The 23,371-nt window shown below is 36.8% G+C and overlaps 2 protein-coding genes across 7 annotated transcripts in view; one reads left to right on the top strand and one right to left on the bottom strand.

The window, feature by feature from the left end:
* Positions 1–9,071: 9,071 nt before the first annotated feature.
* Positions 9,072–15,968, bottom strand: SSMEM1 (serine rich single-pass membrane protein 1). The gene is made up of 3 exons (XM_077131936.1): positions 15,682–15,968; positions 11,519–11,573; positions 9,072–9,885 (listed from the first exon to the last, which is right to left on the bottom strand). The coding sequence occupies exons 1-3, from the start codon at positions 15,862–15,864 to the stop codon at positions 9,389–9,391; spliced, it is 735 nt and encodes a 244-aa protein (XP_076988051.1). The 5' UTR covers positions 15,865–15,968; the 3' UTR covers positions 9,072–9,388.
* A 35-nt stretch (positions 15,969–16,003) lies between these two features.
* The window catches only part of TMEM209 (transmembrane protein 209), an 88,179-nt gene continuing 80,811 nt past the window's right edge, over positions 16,004–23,371 (top strand). Inside the window, exons 1-5 of one of the 6 annotated variants that reach the window (XM_077131610.1) lie at positions 16,004–16,049; positions 18,536–18,672; positions 18,799–18,857; positions 19,709–19,840; positions 20,306–20,547. In XM_077131610.1, coding sequence (XP_076987725.1) covers positions 18,536–18,672; positions 18,799–18,857; positions 19,709–19,840; positions 20,306–20,547 — 570 coding nt within the window. In that variant the 5' untranslated portion in view covers positions 16,004–16,049. Of the gene's footprint in view, positions 16,050–17,449; positions 17,584–17,605; positions 17,692–18,535; positions 18,673–18,798; positions 18,858–19,708; positions 19,841–20,305; positions 20,548–23,371 lie in introns of those variants that run through there. The other 5 variants (XM_077131529.1, XM_077131782.1, XR_013163455.1 and 2 more) reach the window with 5 other exon arrangements.

Raw genomic sequence — 23,371 nt, 5'->3', positions numbered from 1 at the left:
GTATTATTTGAACTTCTTGCGATAAGCATGGGTACTTATAATCAGAAAAATGACACAATATAAAAATGTAATTAAAAAAAGTGGATTCTGGGAACCTGGCAACTTAAGTACAGACAATTCTACAAAGAATATTGTTAAATGTGTATCTTTTTTTTGTGCATCTGAAAAGATATTTCTATTGATCAAATTTTTAGTAAAGGAATTGTTGAGTCACAGGTGGTGAACATCCTTAATATTACCAGGTTTCTCTACAAAGAAATTATACCAATTTTCTTTCCAAAACCATTTGAAGGACCTGCCTGTCACCTCTTCCTGATATTGGTTTTCCTTCAAATATTGGGTTTATGCCAATCTAAAATGAGAAAACTATTCTATTGCTTCATTTGTATTTCTTTAATTATTTGTGAAGCTGAACATCCTTTCATTTATTAGTTATTTGGAATTCTTCTTTTGTAAACCTTGTATTCACATATTTGGGCCATTTTCCTACTAAGTATTTGCAGCTATTTTTAAAATTCTGTGTATATTTGGGAAATCATAGCTTACCCTAATTTTGTATTTCTAAATTGTTAGAAGTTTGTCTTTACTTTGTTAACTGACTGGGTTTTTTTCTCTATATATAGACGCCAAAATATTTTATGCTGTTCGAAACATCAGTGTTTTCCTTTAAGTGTTCTGGATTTTTATTTATATTATGCTTGGAAAAGTCTTCCCTATTTCAAGATCAGGAAACTTCACTAGTGTTTTTCCCCTGTACTTGTATGGTTTCCTTGCCTTACCTTTCAACTGTATTCTATCTGGAATTGATTCTTACATAAAGTATTAGTTCACATCACCTTTTGGATATATTCTTCAAGGATATATTTTCAACATTTAATATGTGCTATTTAATTTTGATCTTTTATTTTTTTCACAAGAACAGAGTCAACAGGCTTATCTTCAAATATGTGATTGATGATAAAATGCACCCCATCCACCATGTCTAACAATTTCCAGCTTTGTCTCAACTGAACTAAGTTTATGAGATCTACTTATCACTAACATGTTCTTTTTCCCATGTATAAAAAGAACTTAAGTTCTAAATACTCAAATAAATGTACAAACATTGATGTACAAAGATATTTCACTGTTGAAACTAAATAATGCAGTCATTTGAAATGTTTACTCATGAGCTCAAGTACAAAAGTCCAAATTCTGGTAGTTTAAGGTTGTCAATTTATAATGTCCATAATTCCCATTATTCAGATATCAAACATGAGAGAAGTGATTGCCTTCTTTTAGAGTAAAATGTGATCACTGCTATGACAAGGGTATAAGATATGGAAATCCAGCTTTCATGGGAGATCACAGAAAATGTTACAGAGGGGTGACTTTTGAGATTGGTCTTAAAATTGAGGAGGAATTCAACATCTGAAGATTTGGAGACTGGCATTTCAGACAGAAAATCAAGTTTGGAAGGGTGGCTGAGCTAGAAAGGATGACTTATTATGATCCTGATATATTTTTCAACCACTTCCAGTCTGCCCTCATTAGAACAGGGAAGTATCTAATACCATCTGCTTTACTGTGGCTGATTATTTGTCCTGATTCACAATGAAAGTGTTACTTCAATAATGCATATACATTTCAGACCCTATCTTATCTCTTTGTAATAAAAGGCTTTGACCTGGTTAATGGGATTTCAGATAAAAGCAAAGCAGAAAATTTTACTTGAAATGGCCTTGTTGAGATGATTGAAGGTCCTAATTTAGTCCTTTGTTGGTGTGGTGGCCTGGGAGGTACCTGGTCTCCTATGATTTCTCACCCCCAGAATGGGCTCCTTCACTTGTAGAAGGTGATTAACTCCTTTTTGTCAAGGCCTCGAGTCTGCCCTCACACATTACCTTCTTCCTCACTCCTAGCCTCGTTCTTTTCCTTGGTATAAGCTCCCTACTTCCCTTATATTCTCAATATATACAAAAGCATTATTATACTGAAAAAATTTATTACTTATTTTTTTTTCTGCATGGGCAGTCTCCAGGAATTGAACCTGGGTCTCCAGCTCTGCAGGTGAGAATTCTTGCCACTGAGACACCATTGCACCGCTTGAAAAAATTATTTTAATATGATTAACATCTTAATTCCATTTCTTCCTCTACTCCCTAAATCCCAAGATTCTGCACATTTGAAATTAAAATATTTTATATCAGAATCCCCAATTTAGCTGCCTTCTAATATACTGCTGAATCTTCTATATAACTTATGGCTTTTCTGAGAAGTGCGTTACAAGTATTCTTTAGGAAGAATGTGATGGAGCCATTTCAGGCCATCTTACCAGAACCAACATGTTCATCTCTTCCGTGTCTGCTTTCAGTGACTTCACTTTGGTAGCTTGAAATTAACAAAGTATTTATATCATGGAAATCTGCAAATGCTACAAAACCAGGGCTTTTATGTCCTAGAGAGCAAATTGTTAGACATTTACCACCACACCACTGCTCCAGAGATTCTTTTGGTTTCAATTAATAGAAATCCACATGAGCTAGCTAAAGCAAAAAGGAGGAATTTATTGTAATACAAACTATTCATAAGGTTCATGGCACCCATGAATGGGTAAACAGATAAAGGTCTTAGAAATGGACTGGAATCAAGAACTTGAGAAACATTAGAAACTTCCATTTCTTGTCTCTGGCTTGCTCTAGGCTTGTTTCATTCTTTTCTTTTAGCTGCAACCTGCTTTCTCTGGTTCCCCATTAACATGGAGGGAAGTGTGGGCACTGAAAACCTGTTCTTGGTCCAGACACCTAAAGAGAGACTGTGGTGGTTTGACACTGTATAGAACCCCAGATATTCATGTCCTTAAAGCTAATCCATTCCTGTGAGTGTAAACCTATTGCAAGCAAGACCTTTGATTAGGTTACTTTAGTTAAGATGTGGCCTAGGATGGGTCTTAAACCTCTTACTGGAGTCCTTTATAAATGGGATGAATACAGACAGCGAGAAAGCCACTGAAGCAAGAAGCTGAAAGTTATGAAACCACTTCTCTAAGGGACATACCAGTAGGTGCCAATTGTGTCTTGCCATGTGAGAGAGAAGTCCAGGATTACTGGCAGCCAGTCTTGAAGAAGAAAACATCATCTTGATGATGCCTTGATTTGGACATTTTCCTGGCTTCAAAACTGAAAGCTTTAAGCTAATAAATTCCTATTGTGAAAAGCCAACCCAATTTATGGTATCTTCTTTTGGCAGCTTAGCAAACTGAAACAGAAAATGGTTTTTCTTCCTGTCCCAAATCCAAATTCTCAGGAAGGAACTCAAATTAGACAAGAGTGCTACCCCAATCGATGCCTAGTCAGGGTGAGGGAGAAGGCAGGGTTATACTTTACCAATATGCATGAAAAATGGGGACGAAGAGACTCTTAGAAAAGAAAGGGGATGAGGCAGTCAACCCACGAAGGTCCACAAAATGTAAATAGGGCCCTACCCAGGTATTAATACTTCTACCATCATAACCACCACCCCCAAAGCCATAGATCCCCATCAAAGGAGTTTGCACATTTTAGTCAGCATTTATTTAACACCCTGAGCATTATAAAGCATCTTTACATAAAAGGAGCTGCTCTAGAAATTATAGAGGATAAGAAGAGACTAAGACCCTGTATCAGCTGCAAGAAACAGAAAAACCAACTTAAAATTCTTTAACAATAAGAATTATCTTGCATAAAAAGAGGTCCAAAAGTACAATGTCTCCTAAATATTTCAATTCAGCAGCTCAGGACCAAGTCTCTTCCATATTTTCACTCTGTCATACTCAGACTAACATCCTCATGGGCACAAGATGGCTGCCATAATTCCAGTCATCCTGTGCAAACTCAGCAACATCCACCATGTACGTGTTTTGTTTTGTTTTTTTAACTGAAGAAACTTTTCTTCACTAACCAGCAAATTTCCCTCCCCAGAATTAAATTGCATGCCTATGCTTGAACCATTCATTGACCAGAGGAATGGTATACGCATGACTAGCTTAGACCAATCAGAACCCAACTCTAAGTTAGGGAAAGGGAACAATGAAGAAAATGGGGGACTGCTAGAAAGGAAGAAAGGAAACAATCAACAGTAGCTACTACAAACACTTTCTGTAATTAAAGGGGTGCAATCAAAGAAAACAGACAAAAACATCCAGGCTCTAAGTGGGTATTTCTCCAAGCCCTTCAATCTCTTACTCAACTCTCTGACCTACCAGTCAGTCTTACTAACCCTGGCTACAGACCTTTCCATTGGGACCTGGTTTTTATCTCCCTGCCTGTCTCCCTTTTGATTTATACTAATTAGTAACAGAGTTGGGTCCCTGCCTGGTGTTCTCACTGCTAAATCAAGATTTTGAACACATGAAACTTAATGGTGACAGAGGGCCCTAATAAACAAAGACAATTATAGACAACAGGCCCCTGTAATAAGGCAGTGTGAGGAACTGCCTGTGAAAGAGGCCAAGCTCAGAAGATTAAAGATAGCAACTAGAAAACAGTATAGCCCAGATTATAAAATTTTTGTCTAAAAAGTACTCCATGCATTTCTATTTTGTACATTGGGTAGAAACGTATAATGAGAAATAAAAGTTATTTTTAAAAAAATGAGTGCAATTTTATTTGTAATGCATCATTCCTCTGCCAACTTCCCTAGACCTAATAACTTCCAATCTAAACACTAAAAAGTTTTTATCTATTTTCAAGTACATCTGTAGTTTTGTTAAATTTAGATCTAAAATACAACTCTTCTTTACACCAAAAAGCACCTGTAATTAAATATTCTCTTGGCATAAAAGATACTAAAAAAAAGCCTTTTTTCCTCCTTTGTCTCCCATCACTGAGCCTGCAAGTTGGTACCTGATTTGTATTTCCCCCTCATACTCCCCAGCCACCCCTTTGACCACATGTTCATGACAGACAGAGAATATCCAGGTGGCTTGGTACTTGGAAACTTGTCAGATGTTATTCAAGGCAATAAAGAACACATCATACAAGTCTTTGGTATATTGTTACAGGGAAACCCTGTTTAGAATTCACTAATTGGGAATTTGTGATAATTTGAGGAAGGGCTGGCTAAAGTTGACCTTTGTGCTATCTATGAAAAAAAAAGAGTTCACTGAAGTTCTGAATAGTGTAAACAAGATTGGAAGGGGAATAATTATCTACTTAAAAGAACCAGTTGTTTTGAAAAGCTTTAGAAGTATCCTTTTACATACAAACTGGGTAATTATGATTTAAACAATGGTTGGCCTGTTTCTTAGGCTTCTTTGAAATGTCAATTACAAATTACTCTTGTCTATTCACCAAGGCAAAATCCACCCCTGTGTACCAGACAACAGTTGGTTAGCTTGCTTCCACTTATTCTACTTGATAATAATAAACCCAAAGTTATTTTAAAGTAGTATAATTTAATTCAAGCTTTTCACTCATCTGGACAGTTGGTTCATCCTAAAATCTGAGTGAGGTTTTACTAATTACTACCATATAAGAATCAGGAATTCATGGAATGACTACTTCCTTCACTAGTTTACTGCCATAGCTGACTAATAGAAAAGATTGTTAAAGAAAACTATTCTAGAGCAGAGAATTTTGTTTTTTTCTCTCACCCGTAGTAAGAAAAACACTTTGTATCACAACTCAGTATGGGCATACTAAAACAAAAACAATATTTATCTTTATTATGTGCAATGTACTGCTGTTTTCTATTTATCTTTACAAAACACTAAATTGATTTGACAATCTATTAATGGGTTGCCATTTTGAAAATCTTCCACCAGAGAATATTGGAAGAGTACAAGAAAGGGGCAGCACTGGGAAGAAACTGATAGTTGCCATGTGTCCTGGGATGGAGGAGGGTACAAGAGCTGTCACTGTCCCTTCTTGCCCATTCTGAAACAGGATCCTCTCCCCATTCTCTCAAATGCTTGGCTATCAACTTCACTGCTGTAGTTATTACTGCCATTTGTTTCTCGAAATTAAGTGCAATCACATTGCTACGCTCCCCAACACTTCCAGTTAAGTTTTCATTTCTCCCTTTTCTTTAGTATCCACAGACCACCCTGGCGTCTGCTTGACCGACTCTTAAACTGGCCTACAGATGAAACAGGCTGATGCTTTAAGGCCTCCCACTAAACAGTGTGAACCAGCTCCTGCTCACTCTGACCTATCACTGCTCCATTTCTGACTCTTGGCTCCATTTCCCATGAACAGTCCTCCTCTGGTCTCTCTGGACTTGGTTGGGTATTTGCTCTCCCAAGTTTTTCACTAATTGTTCTCCATATCTTCATACATGGACAATGTATGATCATGATAGTAAAAACAAAATAGGTGTGGTCAGACAGGACTCAAGCTCCAGCTCTCCCCCACTTACCAACTGTATGAACTTGGGCATGTTACTTAATTTCTGTAAGCTTCAATTTCATCATCTATAACATTGGGAAAATACCATCTCGCAGGCTTGTGAAGGGTAAAAATCCTTGTTTGCCTCAGTGCCTGGCATATGGTAAGCACTCTTTAGATGTTAGCTTTCTTTTAATCATATTAATTGCTGTTATTGGTTTGGATTTAACTGATTGGCTCATCTCTTCTCTTCAAAACCACATCTTGTAGTCCTTGAGAGCAGGTACCTGAGCTGGTTCCAAGTTTGAAACTGTAGCCTGTAGTTACCACCTCCCCCATTCCCAACCTCTCTCCAAAGACTTCCTACACATATACTCTCATTCTCTGCTGCTTCTGTCTTGGTTGGACCCTTCCATGCATCTCACATACCAGTTCCTTTAAGAATTCTGAGACTTGATATAGGTGGGTAGACACTGCCACAAAGGTCAGTTCTGATACTTAACTGCATGAATGAACTACAGAGAGGAGGCAAGTCCAAGATTTCCATGCCTCACCTCAGGCAAGCCACCCAAACAGGTTACAACCTTCTACCATAAAAAGCAGAGAAGGCTAGCCTTGCTGCATTCAAAAAGGAGAGATTGAGATATTGATATAAATGACTCTTTGGATAATAGCATCACTTTCTTATATTCTAGACCACAAGCAAAGGATTTGGGGCATGGGCTCTGTAGTGGTTTGAAACTATCCATACCTTGGAACAACATGTTCTTAAATCTAATTCCCTTCTTGTGCATATAAACCATTGTAAATAGGACCTTTTGATAAGACTACTTCAGTTAAACTATGACCCATCTCATTCAGGATGAGTTGTCATCCTATTATTAGAGTCCTTAATAAATGGAATGAATACAGAGAGAGACAGAGACAGAGAGATAAAGAGAGAAAGCCATGGAAGCAAGAAGCTGAAAGCAACAAAATCCATAAAAGACAGAGACCAGCAGATACTGTCGTGTGGCAGAGGAGCCAAGGGTCTCCAACAGCCAGTCTTCAGGAAGAAAGCATCCCTTTGATGACGCCTTGCTTTGAACATTTCTCAACCTCAAACTTTATTACATTAATAAATTCCCATGATTTAAGCCAACCCATTTCAACTAAAACAGGCCCTTACTCTGATATCTAAAAAACAGCCATGGCCCTCATTTTCCAATAGACCCTGGTGAGGTTGTATCTGCTTAGAAGTCATTTATGGCTGTGTGGGAAGTGGTGATTAACTTTCCTTGAAATCAGTATCTTCCATTGTCAGAGAATATTGGTTAAAGTCAAAATAATTAAGAGCCCAAATTTTGAAACCAGGCAACTTGGATTTAAATCCTGACTCTGCAAGGTACTGTTATTTTGAGCTTGTTTCCTTTGGTTATATTTAGATAAGCAGGATAATTGAAACATCATCTTGATCATACTAAGCTAGAAATATCATTCACCAAGTTTTGGATTTGGCCTTTGCCCTGCTTCCTCTGCCTCTGCTATTCCCGGCTCCTCCCTTTTTCATTCATGAATCCATCTTATACTGATTCAACTGCATTTATCTGCCATGTTGTCTGGTACTGTGCTAGGCAACAGAGCTACAAAGCTAAAAAACCATAGACCTTTAAGGGTAGATAAACACATGTAGGGGACAGAAGAGATTTGCAAACAAATACATTCATTAAAATGTTACGGATATTGAAATAGAGACTGCTTAAGATACACTGGTTCATAAGAGAGGATAAGGTGAGCTCTGCCTGAAGGAACAGGTAGAGGGGGTCTCAAGGCATAAAAAAGGTGTTCATGGAAAAATTTGATGTTTGAGCTGAATTTTGAAGTTCTCCTGCTTCTTCACTTGCTACCTCACATGCATTCCAATCCCAAGACAGTCCCCACAAATAGGTTCAGAAATGTCACCCCACATACTGGATTTTAGTGACCTAGTTCCAATGGCTGGGGCTCCCACATTGCCCCCAAGTCTATTTACTATACTCAGGTAAGGATTTTGCTGTTATCAGAAATAACTCCTGGGTTCCAAATCACAGCTCTCTTGTCTCTCTACCCACCCACCTCCCTTGTTCCCCATGAAAGGATCAGTCCTTAGTATTAGCCTGTAATCTAATCATATAAAGTACCCAAGTCTTTCCCCAAGACTTAAGCCTTTCTCTGAACTCTAGCCCAGTAACTAGAGTTCTTGCTGCTTTACCTAGTCCCTACCAGCATTCTTCTCTAGGGTCTGGGCCTTGTTTTAAGTCCCAGCTAGAGTCTTTTCATTACAGAATGATCTACAGGATGGCTACCCATCTGTGTGGGCCTGCCTAAATTCCACACACATGGGATCCCCAATTCACTGGGATACACATTCCCAACTATGCCTGGATTATGGCTAACTTGCCTTTTCCTTTGGGTAACAACCTTAGAAAACCCATAGCCCAGCTGCCCCTCTGGGTCATGCTGCTTCTAGAGTAGACAACTTGGTCTACTCTAGGAATCAGATTTTATTTTAGGCTCGCTCTCAATCTCCTCCTATTTACCAGACCACAGCAGATACCTGTGCAGAAATACAGCACTTGGAAGAGTCACCTGAAAATATGACACTAGAGAGGGTGGACCAATTCAATTCCAACTAACTTTGCTTAATTTATTCATTCAATCAGAAAATCAAAATATATGAATACTTTTAAATAGTTTCTCAACATAATGTATTTGTAAAGAGCTTCCTTATTTTTATTATAGACATAAACAAAATAGATACTCTCAAGGCATAAAATAAGTCTTGTGCTCTTTTGAAAAAAATCATAGTGAATGTAGATGTTTGATGCTCTAGTGGTGCCATAAACAAATTCACTTGTCTTTTTTTGACAGAGACCTATCTAAAACTTTATCTCAGTTCCAAGTACATTTGGTATTAGTTGAGAGACTTTATTTTAAAAAGCCTCCTCACCCTCAGCTCTTGCGATTTTTCCTGTTGTATTCATCACTTTCATTTGGCTTCAAGTAAGGTAAGAACTTGATAAAATTCAAAATTTACTAAATCTTGTGTTAATGTCAGGTACAGAATTTTCCTCTTGAACATCTCCCTTCACTGGGGTTGTTACTAAAGTGTCCTGAAGGAAATGGCGCGTCAACCACTCATTGGTTCTCATGGCTTTGCAGTGGAGGCAGGGTCTCTCCCTGATTTGGTAACTTTCCAGATTCTTTTGCCTCTGAGCTATTTTTCTCCTCTTAATAATAGCTGGTGATGGGTGATGTTCACTTTCACTCTCCTTCCACGAGGAGGCTCCTGAGTTGGTTTCTTCACTGTCATACTCAGTAGTATCACTGTCATGCTGAATCTGATTCACCTGGTTGAATTGAGCATGGCGCCTGGCTCGTCTTCGTTCAAGATAGGCATTGACCAAAGCCACCTCTGAGTCTGTTACAGGGGTAAGTTGAACATGCTTTGGTTTCTTTGTCATTTGTAAAGAGTCCCAGACATCATCTTTGCTCGGCCGTTTATAGGAATCATCTTTGCTTGCTAATAATCAACAAACAAATGAACAAGTTAGGGTCATATAACTGTTGGCTACAAAACCTTATGTTACTTAAAGAAACCTATGGCACATGTGGGCTTACTCTTTTTTTCCCACATGGGCAGGCACTGGAAATCTCCGGCAATGGGCTTACTCTTAGTGGTCAGTTCCCATGCTTTTCTCCAGTCATCTTAAGAGTTGGTAGCTAACTCAATCCTCCAATACCACACCCCATCTCCTACAGAACACTGGGGTCAGATTGATGCTAGACATATATCACTTGTAAAATTTTGTGGACCCCTGATAAGAGATCAAGGGTCAATGTCTCCACACTTTTCCAGAGAAAGACCCTGTTTTTCTTTGCCCTGATTCAAGTGTGCATATGAATGTGATTTGGGTGGCAGGAAACAAAGAACAATCTTTCTGTAGTGGTGCACTGGAATTGGTTTGTATCAAATCACAAGAGCTGATTGCTACATTTTCAGGAATATTGTGAGATGCTTGTTAAACACAGACATGATTAAAAATTATACAACACAATTAAATCAAATTTATTTAAATGGTAATAAGTAACCAAATCCATCACTTCCTAAGTATTTTACCACATTTTATTATGATTTATGCTGTTGAAGTTATTCATGTCTGTTGTATCTGGATGGTGGAAATAGTAATGGTGTGCAACTATGTATCTCTTCCCAATTAAATGTTCAGTGACATCATATTGCTAGCATGAAATCAGTCTTGGTGGGAATATCTAGACCATGAAAATCAGCAAACACTAAAAATCAGGGCTTGATTTATGGTATTGTTGATAGCTAGTTTAAAGTGATGGAAAACATGTTACTAATGCAGATTACATTTGAAAGTGTCATGTCTACATTGTTAAAAAAAACAACAACTGAGGAATTAGGAAATAGTCTCCTGATATTCTAAAACTAGTATCTGATTCAGCAGAAAAGTCACTTACATCATTGACCACCGAGTTAAGTTCTAATATACATCTTCTTGTTTTAATTTCATTTTATTCCTTAATGAAAAAATAACATTCATGTTGGAAAACTGCACTAGTTTATCCATTGCAGCTATAGGTTGGCTAGCGATGCAAGAATTAGACAGAAGAAGGCATTTTATGAAAATGTATTGGCTGTATGGAGTTTACCATAAAGAATATTGTACATTTTATTAGTAAACTGTGTGATGTACATCCTGCATATAAACAAAAATTTGTAAACATACGTATATACACATACACACATTTCTGAAGAGTCAGTTGTTAAACATTTACCAGCACACCACTGTTTATAGGTTACTGAAAAAGATGTTGTCATCTGCAGCTCATAATCCTGTAGTAACACTAAGAATAAGAGAGTGAAAGGCAAGCTCTCTGAAGAGGGAATACTGAGGAATGAAAAGAGAACATGAACTCTGCCAAGCAGTCATCCATAACCTCTAACTGTTCTGCTAAAGCAACAGGCTGTCATTCTGCCCCGGGGAGAAGAAAAGTAAGGCGCTCGCCACCTCCACCCCACACCCCAGACCCTGAAAACTCTTTAGGCTGTTAATTCTGTTGTGTACTTTCCACACTCAGCCCATGTTTCTCTCATCACAGATCAATATTAAACATGCACTGGCTCTCACCTTTACTTACTGAAGCACTTGTCTCACTGTCTTCATTCTTTTTTTTCTCAGACATCTGTATGAGAAATACAGATTAATAATAGTGATTCTCAGTTTTTTTTATTTACATGGGCATTTTCTTGTTAAAAAACACTATTGTCCTAAGTCCTTTAGCAATGTCTCATTTTAAACACTCAGAGCAATTCAATAAGTATTTACTGAGTTTCTGTTAAAGTGATCCTACTTCTGCTGCCCAGTAGGAAAACCAAATTTTCATAACAGACTCTACCAAAATGTTTTGAACCAAGCAAAATAGAACAAAGTCTTAAGAGAAAATAATATTGATGAGGAGCTATAGGTTATGAAGTTTTCCGGGACTCATTTACATTCCAGAGCAGTCTGATTTAAAAACTTGATGATAGTATTCCAAACTACTTTCACATTACCTTTTTAAGGATATTTGATCAGGTCACATTATTGACAGCTCTTTAAGATGTCTGATTTGAGGCATCTACATTCGCTCAAGAGCTTTACCTGCATTCATAGACTTAATAGTTCTTAAATCCTTCAAAAAGTTTCCTCCAAAAAATGGAAACATAATGTATTATCTGTGAATATGGCTGCCAGAAGAAATGGATTTCTTTGCATAGTTCCAATTCCAAATAATCTGTTCCAATACTCCAAAAACACATTTGTCCCATTCTTTGGATCAATGTTTAAAATTTCAAAGCTGAAAATAGTTATGCCAAAAAATACAAATATAAAGCAACTCTTTCAGAATATATAAAAAAATTTAGAAATATTCAAAATATTTGAATCTATTCTTTGACATATAATTCTTCTTCTGGGAAGCTATTACCAAGAAATAACTCCCAAAAGAGAAAAAGTTTTGCGCACAGAAAATATTCATCACAGTGTAATTAGGATAATATAAAATCCTAAATTCAGAAGTAGGCAATGGTTAAGTACATTATGGTACAAACATATAATGTATAGCTATATAAATTATTATAATATATATTATAATAAATACATGTCATTACATGAAATAAGTATGCTACAATATTAAGTTAAAAATCAACTTGCAAACTGTATATCACAATTTAGCTAAAAATATGAAAAGAAAAAATACTTTAAGAAATGTACACCAATATTAGCAGTGGTCGGCTTTGAATGGTGAAATGGAAATTTTTTTTTTGCTTCTAAATTTTCAAATTATCTTCAATTAGGAAAAAAAAATGAGTTTATTTGGAAAGACGAACTTCCTTTAGGTTGAAAAGTGCCATACTTGGGTATTTGTAACCACAATTTAGATCCTTGTCCCATTCCTTTCTCAATAGCTGATCACTGTGATGGCAGGCAAGTATCTCTAAAGAATACCTCTTGCTTTTTGGGTTACTGCAACCATTCTTTGAAAACCTTAAAAGTGCAGTCCTTTTTTAAGATACTTTTTTTTTTTTGGATGCTGTATGGTAGGGTGCCATTTCATTATTTTTCCATGTGAGTATCCATTATTATAGCATAATTTGTTGAATTTTGTTTTTATTGTGTTTGGCTTGTTTGTTTGTTTTGGGGGAAATGCATGGACCCAGAATCGAACCCAGGTCTCCCACGTGGCAGGTGGAGAATTCTACCACTGAACTACCCTTGCACCCCTCCCTGATACTTCTTTGTGGGGGGGGGACTTTAAATATTTTAAGTTTAATATGCATAGAGATTATTAATAAAAGAATGGAAGTTTATAAAGCTAAAAGTTAACCTTAGTTGGTTACTTCTACATAATCTAGAAGGATTTTTAATTTGTTCTTTGTACATTGCTATAATAACTACATTTTCCATAAGACTCATACGTTTTAATCAAGCAGGAACAAGGTGTTTAAAAACATATATTAGGTTTATATCATTTTCACAGAAAGTTCCCATATTTGATTTGATATCAAATCAAAATATAATCACTAAGTCAAAAGAAAGATTTTGCATCAAGCTAAGTGGAATCATATGAACTCTGATTACCAAAAACATTTTATTAACTATCCTTTTAGGTGACTTAGTGAGTGAAAAACAGCAGGGTCTGTGGCTCTTTATGATTTTAAACAACTCTTTTCAAGCCACTTAACACCTCCTAAGCTCAGTTTCCACGTATGCAAAATAAGGAATTTGGACATCATCTGGAAAAATACCTGGCTCTAGCAGTTTGAATAAACACTAAACAAATGCATAAACTGAACATTGCACAGTAATTATGAAATCAAAAGGGCATCTTCAAAAGGGGCAAATATAGAGGAAATCAGTTTGCTTCATGTTTGAGGATAATTACAACCACATTTCCAACACTCTTTTACCATTATTTCAAGGTTTATAAATAAAGGCTCATAGTTTAGCAGAGAAAATGAAGAAGTTCAAAGTAAAGGAAAAATTCCATCTTCCTTGATTAGTCCTCATGCGGGTTTCAGATTTCAAATCTGGGACCCTTCAGAAGTAGGAGGCCAGCCTATTGTAGCTGCCATAAGGGTATAGAGTGAAAGACGAAACCTCTAAGGTAATTAAGGTTTTAATCAGTACTGAGTAGATTTAATTCAACATTTCAAACTACACTTTGAAACAAACATATAATATGGCAGGAGACCTGAGACCATTCCCCACTCTGCCATTAACCAATTGTGTGACATTGCACAAGTCACTCAATTTCTGAGGGCATTCTCAATAAAAAGGAGCATGTGATACGTTACTTGCCTACAAACAGGAGGCTGAACCACATGCTCTTGCAGCTTAGGACCCTGTGACTCTAAAGAGCTGATAAAAGCAAGGCAGCAGGAGAAGAGTTTAGACCTCTTAAGTGGTCTTCATGATGAAATTGCCATGATCAATCTCAATTTTTTGTTAATTTTCTAAAGTAGCTTTTTTTGCCAGGCCAGACAAATTTAATATACTTTGCTAAGGAGTCTAAGTTATGTATAAGCTACTGCTAATCTGAATTTTCTTTTGGCAAAGTATTTACCTGAAGAAGCGTTTAGACTTTACATGAAATTTCTTGGGTGGGGGTGGGGATGTCTTTGATTATTAAAATGGAATCCAGCTGGCAGAGAAATATAACTCTTCCCCTCTCCATCAAGAAGAGCTGAAACAACACTCAGTCTAGCTGTGGCTGTAATGTTAAATAATGGTGGTATGATTAATCATCAGCCTGGTATCAATGGTCAGCAAGAATTCCACGTCAGTGATTTATAAGAGCTCAGTTATAAATAATGTTGAGGCACCACAGTCTTGATAAAGTGGTTATCTCATTCCTAAAACATACATGCTAGATTAGCTGCATGTGGTCTAGAGTGCTGACTTTATTTCTGTTTAGTCTGCATTTTATTCTATGCAGAGAGTATATTGCTTCTTTCTAAAAAGCCTCAAATCCAAAGACTCCTATCCTATAAATATGGCAACTTTTGTATCTTTGATCAGAATTAATGGCTACAAAAGGAATTTGGAAGTCATTAACCAGTAGAGAAATTTATTCTAGCATTACATAGCATATGGTCAAAATGCAAACAACCTAAATGTCTCAAAACTGCTTAATTTTTAAAAACTTATGGTGCAATAACAAGACATAAAAATATGCCATCATACAAAGTGCTGCTGTGTGAATATAATTTTGGGAAGGGGTTACAATATAATATTCAGTTAAAAAATATACAACGTAAGGGCAGTGTGATGGTGACTCAATGGCAGAATTCTCACCTGCCATGCCAGAGACCCGGGTTTGGTTCCTAGTGCCTGCTCATGCAAAAATAAATAAAAGTCCTAATGCCAACTATAATCCATCCATCCATCCATCCATCCATCTATCTATCTAGTTGGCATTATATTGTGTGTGTGTGTATATATATATATACACACGTAAAATAAAAAAATATAGAAATAGAGGTTAACATAGAGTAAAAGGAAAAAAGTTAAAAGGATACATGCCAAAATGTTAACAGTGGTTATCTCGCATTAATAGGATTACAATAATCTTAAATTTTCTGCTTCATACTTTTCTATATTCTTGAATTCTCTAGAACGTGATTGCATTATTTTTAAAACCAGAAAAAATTTTAAAGGAGTAGTTTCATCAAAGAAGAGTGGATTTATTTTATGGAAAATCCCCTAGCATACAGTAAACATATCATTTAAAGTGAAAAAGTATATCCTACCCAGATAGAAACCCGAGAGAAGAACATCAGAGCCAACAGAATGACAAAATACCAAAGTAGGAAGCTTCCTATTGTCCCACAGGAGTCATCCTTCCGGCATTCATAATCCTGATTTGGAATGGTAAAGCTTATAGGTTTGGGGGGAGGGTCCACCTCCCAAAATAAGGATAAAAGGTCTCCCATGAAGGCTTCTTGCTTAGAAAATAATAAAACATGCTAAAAGGGATGACGATGACTGCGAAGTACTTCACTCCAAGATGTATGACAACTTCCTTGGTAACCTATTATGACATACACTTTAGCAACTGTGCAGGAACTGACACACTTCTTAGATTTCTAAAAGATTATGAAAGAATTTATCTATTTCTGTAAGTTTATGATACCAGCTCCCCTTAAGCCTCCTTACCCCAATGACTCATTCTGCCTTAATTTTTTTTTTCCTGAAACTTGGGTATACTATATTTTCGTGTCTCTAAAATCTAAGTGTCAGGGATATCAGTTCTTTTTTTTTTATTTTTTGTCTTTTTAATATGTATAATACCATCGTAAATTAACATACAGAGTGCTAACGCCAACTATAATCAAATTTGGGTAGTGCTTTTTTTTTAACCTTAAATAGATGCATAACCCATTAAAAGGGTAAATACAGATGTGCCTGTTATGAATTACATCAAATATATGCCATTTTTATCTAAAGAAAGAAACATGGGCGAAACCTAGTATTCTAATTTTGACTGTCTACGGGAATTTTCCACTTTGGACAATTTTCAAGTAAATCTAAAACTAGTACAGAACACCATTGCTGTTAAGGCAATCTTGAAATAATAACTTCACTTGCTCTTTTTTTCCCAATCTGTTAGATCTTGAAGAGTTTAGGATACCTGGATTTTCATTAATTTGCAATACCCCAAGGAAACTTCGTTTTCTTCTATTTAACCTTGGGCGCACTTTTGGAATAATTTTGGTCACTGGTAATTACGTAATTCAACAAGCTTACTGTGACACTGCGTGATGTTTTTAAAGGGTTACACTTCTTCGTATCCGTATCCGAACAGCGAGTCCCCAGGCCCTCAGTGTGGCGGTTGGACGTCGCCTCCTCCAGGAAGCCCGTGGGGAAGCCGGAAGCGGCTAGACACGCCGCCCAGGCCTCCCCGCCAGGGCTGACCATCTCTGAGCAGTCACCACGGAACTGTTTTTAAGCCCCGCGCCTGGCCCAGTGGCACAGTAATTTATTTCCAAAATAAAAACAAACATAATTCCCCACTGAGCCTTTCCCTGGGATTAGACATTCTGCCAAAGAATATGCAGGGAAAGTATTTTTCAACTTCAAAAGCACTAACAATTTTAACAACAAATCTGTCTGGAGATTTGGGGTTTGTTACCCCTGCACCTTCATTTCACGAACATTTAAAAATTTACATCAGGTCAGAACACGATCTTTTTTTTTTTTAATGCAGTGGTAAGAAATGCTTTGTTAATGCTGATGGTGTCCGACACATTATCTGGTACTCTATTATCCTCCAGTTAGCCACTCTGCTTAATAAAACCTGCAAAAAATGTGAGTCCATTAAATGCTCTAAGGAAACTAAAATTATATTAATATATACAAATTTCAGCGTGTAATAATTATTACTTTTTACTGCTGGTTCAGAACCAGGTCTGAATAGAGTAGCTCAGCTTTCTTCTCAGCGAAGCTGAACAGGAGCCACACGGCCGAGAGCTGTTTCCCTGGTAACGTTCCCAGCCCAGTCCCCGTCCCCGTCCCTACTCACGCGAGAAGAGGAGGCTCAGTCTTTCCGGTATCTGTAGGCGGGTAAACCCGGCGCCTCGGCCTTACGGCTTGGTTTTGCGCAAGTGCAGTAGAGAGTGGCTTGTGCCAGCTGCTTCCCGCCGAAGAAAATGGTGCGTTTTCCGGGGTCATCTTTGTGCTTTCCGGACGTGGCGTCCACGCGGGCTATGGGAGTTCCATACTTGCTGATGTGTCCGGGGCTCAGGGAACAATGTAGTCAGGTGTTCAGCTGCTCGTAGTGGAAGAGAGGAAGGAAGCAATGGAAGTTGCTAACATTTGTGCTGAGGGAACCAGGAGGGAAGTTGTCTTAACTGGGGAGGTTTGATGCGTGTCCGGAATGGCGGGCACGGTATTATTCTGTAGGTAATACGGCTCTGAATAGCAAAAAGAAGTTTTACTCATGTTGGCAACAGTTGAGGCCTACCAAAGCAAAGAAAATATAAATTCCAGTGTGAATCAAAACTGAACGCATACTCCCCACTCTCTCTCTTATTCCTTTCATGTCATGGGTACTTGGCCTTCCTAAAACTTAAGTGGGTACTTTACCAACAAGACAAAACGGGATCTCTGGTGTACACCGGTCGAGTACAGAACTGTTTAGGGTCGTAGACAGTTAGTGGCTTATACATGTGGCTGTGGGAGGCGGCTTATGGCTTATATGGAATATTTTCATCCCACGGTTATCTTGAGCTTATTAAATTAGCCCTTGGAGTGGTCCTTGTAACCTATCCCAAAAATAAGTAATTGCGGATATGTTTGCTAGGCTCTACATTACGTAAAAAGATTTTTATTTATTCAAAGCGTTAGCTTACGCTTTGAAGCAACCAGCCAGTTTTCTATACGATGATGCCAATACAGGCATAGTAAAAAGGGTTCCCTTCTCATAAACCAATAGTGATGTGTAAAAAAATTTTTATTAGGGCTTTTTAAAGATGAGGAATAGTTACTTATTAATTTTTGTTATCCTTATTGACAAATGGCAAAAAAACAACAGACAAAAAGCTTTTGATTTCTTAAATGAGCACGTAGCTTCTTTTGATTAATTACTGTGCTTTTCCTTTGAAGATGCAGGGGGAGTCAAACACTAGTGCTTCCCTTATTGACAGAACCATCAAGATGAGAAAAGAAACAGAAGCCAGGAAAGTGGTTTTAGCCTGGGGGCTCCTAAATGTATCTGTGGCTGGAATGATATATACTGAAATGTAAGTTAATGAACAGCAACAACAACAACAAAAAAAAGTAAAAATTTTACAAGTCAGTAACTTAAGTTACACAGATTTTTGTTTCTTTGTTTAGAGATGTTGAAAAAACCTTTCTAAATTTTTTAGGACTGGAAAATTGATTAGTTCATATTGTAATGTGACGTACTGGCCCCTCTGGTATATTGGTAAGTTTTCACTGTAATTTTGATTTACTACCAATGAAAAATTGTGTCCAAATTTAATTCAGCTTAGTATTCATTCCTTCATTCAACAAATATCTGAATGTGTACTATGTTCCAAAAACTGGGGATACAGCAGGAAGGGAGCAAGGAAAAAACTGCCCTCATTTAAGGGACATGCTGGTAGAGGAGACAGACATTCAAACTAACAAACAATAGAATTTCAGGTAATCATGAGTTCTGTGAAGAAAAAAAAAGGTTTAGAGTAATGGAGTTTGCATTTGTTGTTCTCCCTGAACTGTCCTCCCTACTTCTCTGTGTAGCTAATACCTGTTTCATGATCAGCCAAATTATCAACTCCATTGATGCCTTTCTCAGTTTCCTCCTCCTCTTCCCTTCTGTCTGCTCTTTCATAGTCCTTGGGTATAAAGAGATGTTATGAATGCTAGAATATATTCCATTGTTTAATACACATGTTAATCTAAAGTCTGTGATAAGGAGATGATGTGGCAAGTGGTAGGGCAAGGGTTTTGAATCTGCTCGCCTGAGTTAAAATTGTGGCTTCCCTTACTAGCTGAATACTCTTGCAAAGTCTTTGGCTTCTCTTGAGACCGTTGATTCATCTTTAAAGTGAAAGTGGTAATACTTATCTTCAAGATTGTAAGGATTAGTGATAATATTTTGAAAGTTACTAGTAAATGTCCTATATATAATAGACATTCATTAAATAATAGCTGTTATAAGGAATAAGGGAGTAGTTTAAAATTGTTGTTAATTTGCTAAAGTATGGAGGGTTTTGTTTTCCCCCTATTAAAACCCCCCTTCTTTTTAAAAAAAAATAAATTATTCTCTTCTAGAACTTGCCCTTGCATCTCTGTTTAGTCTGAATGCCTTATTTGATTTTTGGAAATATTTCAAATATACAGTTGCACCAACAAGTCTCATTGTTAGCCCTGGACAGCAAACGCTTTTAGGGTTGAAAACAGCTGGTAAGTGTTTTACATCTTGTAAAGGGGAGGGGTGGGGGGCAGGTGTATGACCATAAATCAACCCCTGGGAGGCTGGGAGGGTCTTCTAAGGTCATTTGTTCAACTATATTAAGCAGTTCTCAATAAGTTAAGTCCGTTATTCCTGTTTACCTAAGTTGAATTAATTGAAGGATATTAGCATTCAACCACCTCATGGATGTTTGTATCATTGTTTAATTACAAAGAAAATTAGACAACTAGCACTTACTGTTTTGAAGACAATTGTTAAATTTTCTAACTCTATGAAAATGATAAACTAGTGTCCTTTGCTAATGATACTTCATGAAATTTAACAACTAAGTTATTCCATTGCTTTTCCTCTTCCTGAAGAAAAAAACTCGGTTCATTAAATCTGTTTTCATAAAAAAATATTTATATTTATGTTTATTTATATACATATATATATATGTTTTTTTTCTCTCCTAGTTGTACAGACTACTCCTCCACATGATCTTACAGCAACCCAAATTCCTCCCTCTCCACCTTCGCCTTCAATTCAAGGTCAGAGTGTGCTGAGTTACAGTCCATCTCGTTCACCTAATACCAGCCCCAAGTTCACCACTAGCTGTATGACTGGGTATAGCCCTCAGCTACAAGGTCTGTCATCAGGTGGCAGTGGTTCGTACAGCCCTGGACTGACTTATTCCCCTATCAGTACTTACAATAAGGTAATAAGTCTTTTCTCTTGGCCAATCACATTTTGAAATTGGGACTGCCTTGCCTTGAGAGGTTATCCTTTTGAAAGTTACTAGTAAATGTCCTATATATAATAGACATTATATTAAGAAATGCATTTCTTTTCTTTTTCCTTTTTTTTTTAAATTTAATTCAGAAAGCTTCACACATACTCAGTCCGTACGTGGTGTACAATCAGTGGCTCACAGACTCATCATATAATTGTGGTTTTATCATCATAATCATTTTTAGAACATTTGCATCACTCAGAAAAAGAAATGAAAAAACTCATACATTACATACCCTCCTTCTCATTGACCACCAGTATTTCAGTCTACCCAATTTACCCTTTATCTCCCCCTCCATTATTTATTTTTTTATCCTTATGTTTAAGGATAAACTTCTCATCCCAGGAGTTCTGTCCCACATTGCCAGGGAGACTTAAACCCTGGGAGTCATGTCCCACTTAGTGGGGAGGGCAGTGAGTTCACTTGCTGAGTTGACTTAGAGAGAGAGGCCATATCTGAGCAACAAAAGAGGTTCTCTGGGGGTGGCTCTTTGGCGAAATTATCAGTAGGCTTAGCTTCTCCTTTGCAGGAATAAGTTTCATAGGGGCAAACCCCAAGATTGAGGGCTCAGCCTGTTATATTGGTTGTCCCCACTGCTTGCAGGAATATCAGGAATTCCCCAAATGGAGAAGTTTAATATTTCCTCCTTTCTCCCCAGTCCCCCAAGACGAGTTTGCAAATACTTTTCTTTATTCACTGCCCAAATTAGCGTGGGATATATTAGGACATCACACTAATCTGTACAAACCAACGAGATCCCACACCCTATTCAAGATTCGATGTGCTTATGGTGTTCAACCAAACTGACCATACAAGTTAAATTAGGTAATGCAGTACCCAGAATATAAATGGTGTACCAAATAAACATCTCTCCCTTTGGTCTCACATGGAAATTGAAGTTTTAAAATATGGACGATATCATTCTTTACCCTGTATTCTGATTTACTTTAGTCTTATCCCGATCAGCTTCATTCATATCTCTAGTCAAAGTCTGATCACTTTTTCAATTTTTTAAATAGTTCTTATGTAGGGTATTTCTGACTTTTACAGCTTCAGAGCTCTAACTCTGAGTGTCAGGTGTCACATAAATACCTGAAGTTTCTGGGAATGACCAGGTTATATACAAACAGCTCAGTATCTCAGAATTTAGAAATAACAGCTACAACTCCTTAATATATGGTACTGGGTTTCTTAACATTGATGAGAATGTTGTGGAATTAGATAGTGATGAAGGTTTCACAATACTGTGGGTATACTAAAAGCTGCTGTGAATATTATGGGGATTTTATCTCAATAAAGAAATGATGAAATTAAGCAAATGAGAGTGACCCTTAGAAGAGATACCCCTAATAATTGGGAGAAGTATATCTGTAAATACAGTAAATGTGTATAGATGTAGTTCTCAGTGATTTTATGCACATCCATGACTTAATGCCATTTAAATTTGTATCTCCTTTCAGGCTTTCTCAGACTCTCCACTTGCATACTCAACATATCCGTTTTGCTGTCTAATAGATAGCTCAAACTTAACGCCAAAACTGAACTTGTGATTTTCGTCCCAAAACTTTCTCCACCCAATGTCTTCTTAGTTGACAAGCGCTCCATACTGTTTCAGCTAAGGCTGGAAACTTGGAGTCATCCTTGACTTCTCTCTTAACTACTTTTTAGTTTTCTAGGCTGGTTAAGTAAATAATATAAAATGGATTAGCTTAAACAATGGGAATGTTTTAGCTTACAATTTTGAGGCTAAAAAACTCCAAATCAGAGCAGCATCAAGGCAATGCTTTCTCCCCGAAGACTGTGGTATTCTGGGGCTGGCATTCTATAGTCTTTCACTTGTCATGTAGAAAGACACATGGCAGCAACTCCTGTCTGCTCTCTTCATTTCTTGATTCCATCGATAAATAGACTTTTTAATAATTTTTGTTTTCCATGAGAAAAGTATTATATGGTCCTTATAGAAAAGTAGAAAAATCACTTATGGTCTCATATCCCAAATATAATCTTTGTTTAATGACTACCTAATACCCATAATATTAGTATATTAAATTATAGTTTAATATTAAATATTTAAGATGTTTTCATTTAAAAAAACTTATTAATCTGCACTGAATAACTGTGTATATGGAGTTATTGATAAGTTTGGGACAATTTATAATTGTCAAAGAAATTTATAAGGATATTCATTTTACCACACTCTTACCCACCATTAAATAGCCATTAAGTTATTTATTTTTTATAAATTTCTGCTAATATGAAAACGGAAAATAGTCTGTAGTAGCTTAACATTTATTTCTTGTAAGGCCACTTAACTAAATTATCATTTTTTGCCCACTTGTCTTTTGGTTCTGTATTTTCTATAATTTTTTCTCCCTATTCAGGTTGCTGTTTTAATTAGGGATTAAAAAATATACAGGTTTTTAAATATTAGTCAAATCTGTGTAACTTCCTTGTGGTTTATTCTATTCTAAATTTAGAAATTTTCTCACTTTAAGAATTAATTTTGTTTTCCCTCTGTGATACATGATGAAGATTTTTTTCACTAAAATTGATAACCAAATGTCCCAGTACCACATATTAAATAATTTTTACCTTCTTCATTGACGTGTGATTCTTCCTGCATCATATCATATATGATTTTGTGTTATTAATAGGTGTTTTTCTAAGCCTTTATGTTTCCTTGATCTGTCTCTTTTAGTGCTGTGTTTTGTAATTTCACTGAAGGTTGCTAGTGTTAAACAGTTAATTA

Source organism: Tamandua tetradactyla, chromosome 1 (genome assembly GCF_023851605.1).
Source record: "Tamandua tetradactyla isolate mTamTet1 chromosome 1, mTamTet1.pri, whole genome shotgun sequence".
Taxonomy (NCBI): domain Eukaryota; kingdom Metazoa; phylum Chordata; class Mammalia; order Pilosa; family Myrmecophagidae; genus Tamandua; species Tamandua tetradactyla.
The sequence above is the reverse complement of the archived record's forward strand: the minus strand, read 5'-3'. Positions and strand labels throughout refer to the sequence as shown.

Excerpts from the sequence above, each read along its gene's own strand:
- SSMEM1 (XM_077131936.1), bottom strand. The coding sequence starts at position 15,864 with ATGGGAGACCTTTTATCCTTATTTTGGGAGGTGGACCCTCCCCCCAAA. Across the intron at positions 11,574-15,681 it reads TCTCTCGGGTTTCTATCTGG|ATGTCTGAGAAAAAAAAGAA; the intron begins GTAGGATATACT and ends TTTCTCATACAG. Across the intron at positions 9,886-11,518 it reads AAGTGCTTCAGTAAGTAAAG|CAAGCAAAGATGATTCCTAT; the intron begins GTGAGAGCCAGT and ends GTTGATTATTAG.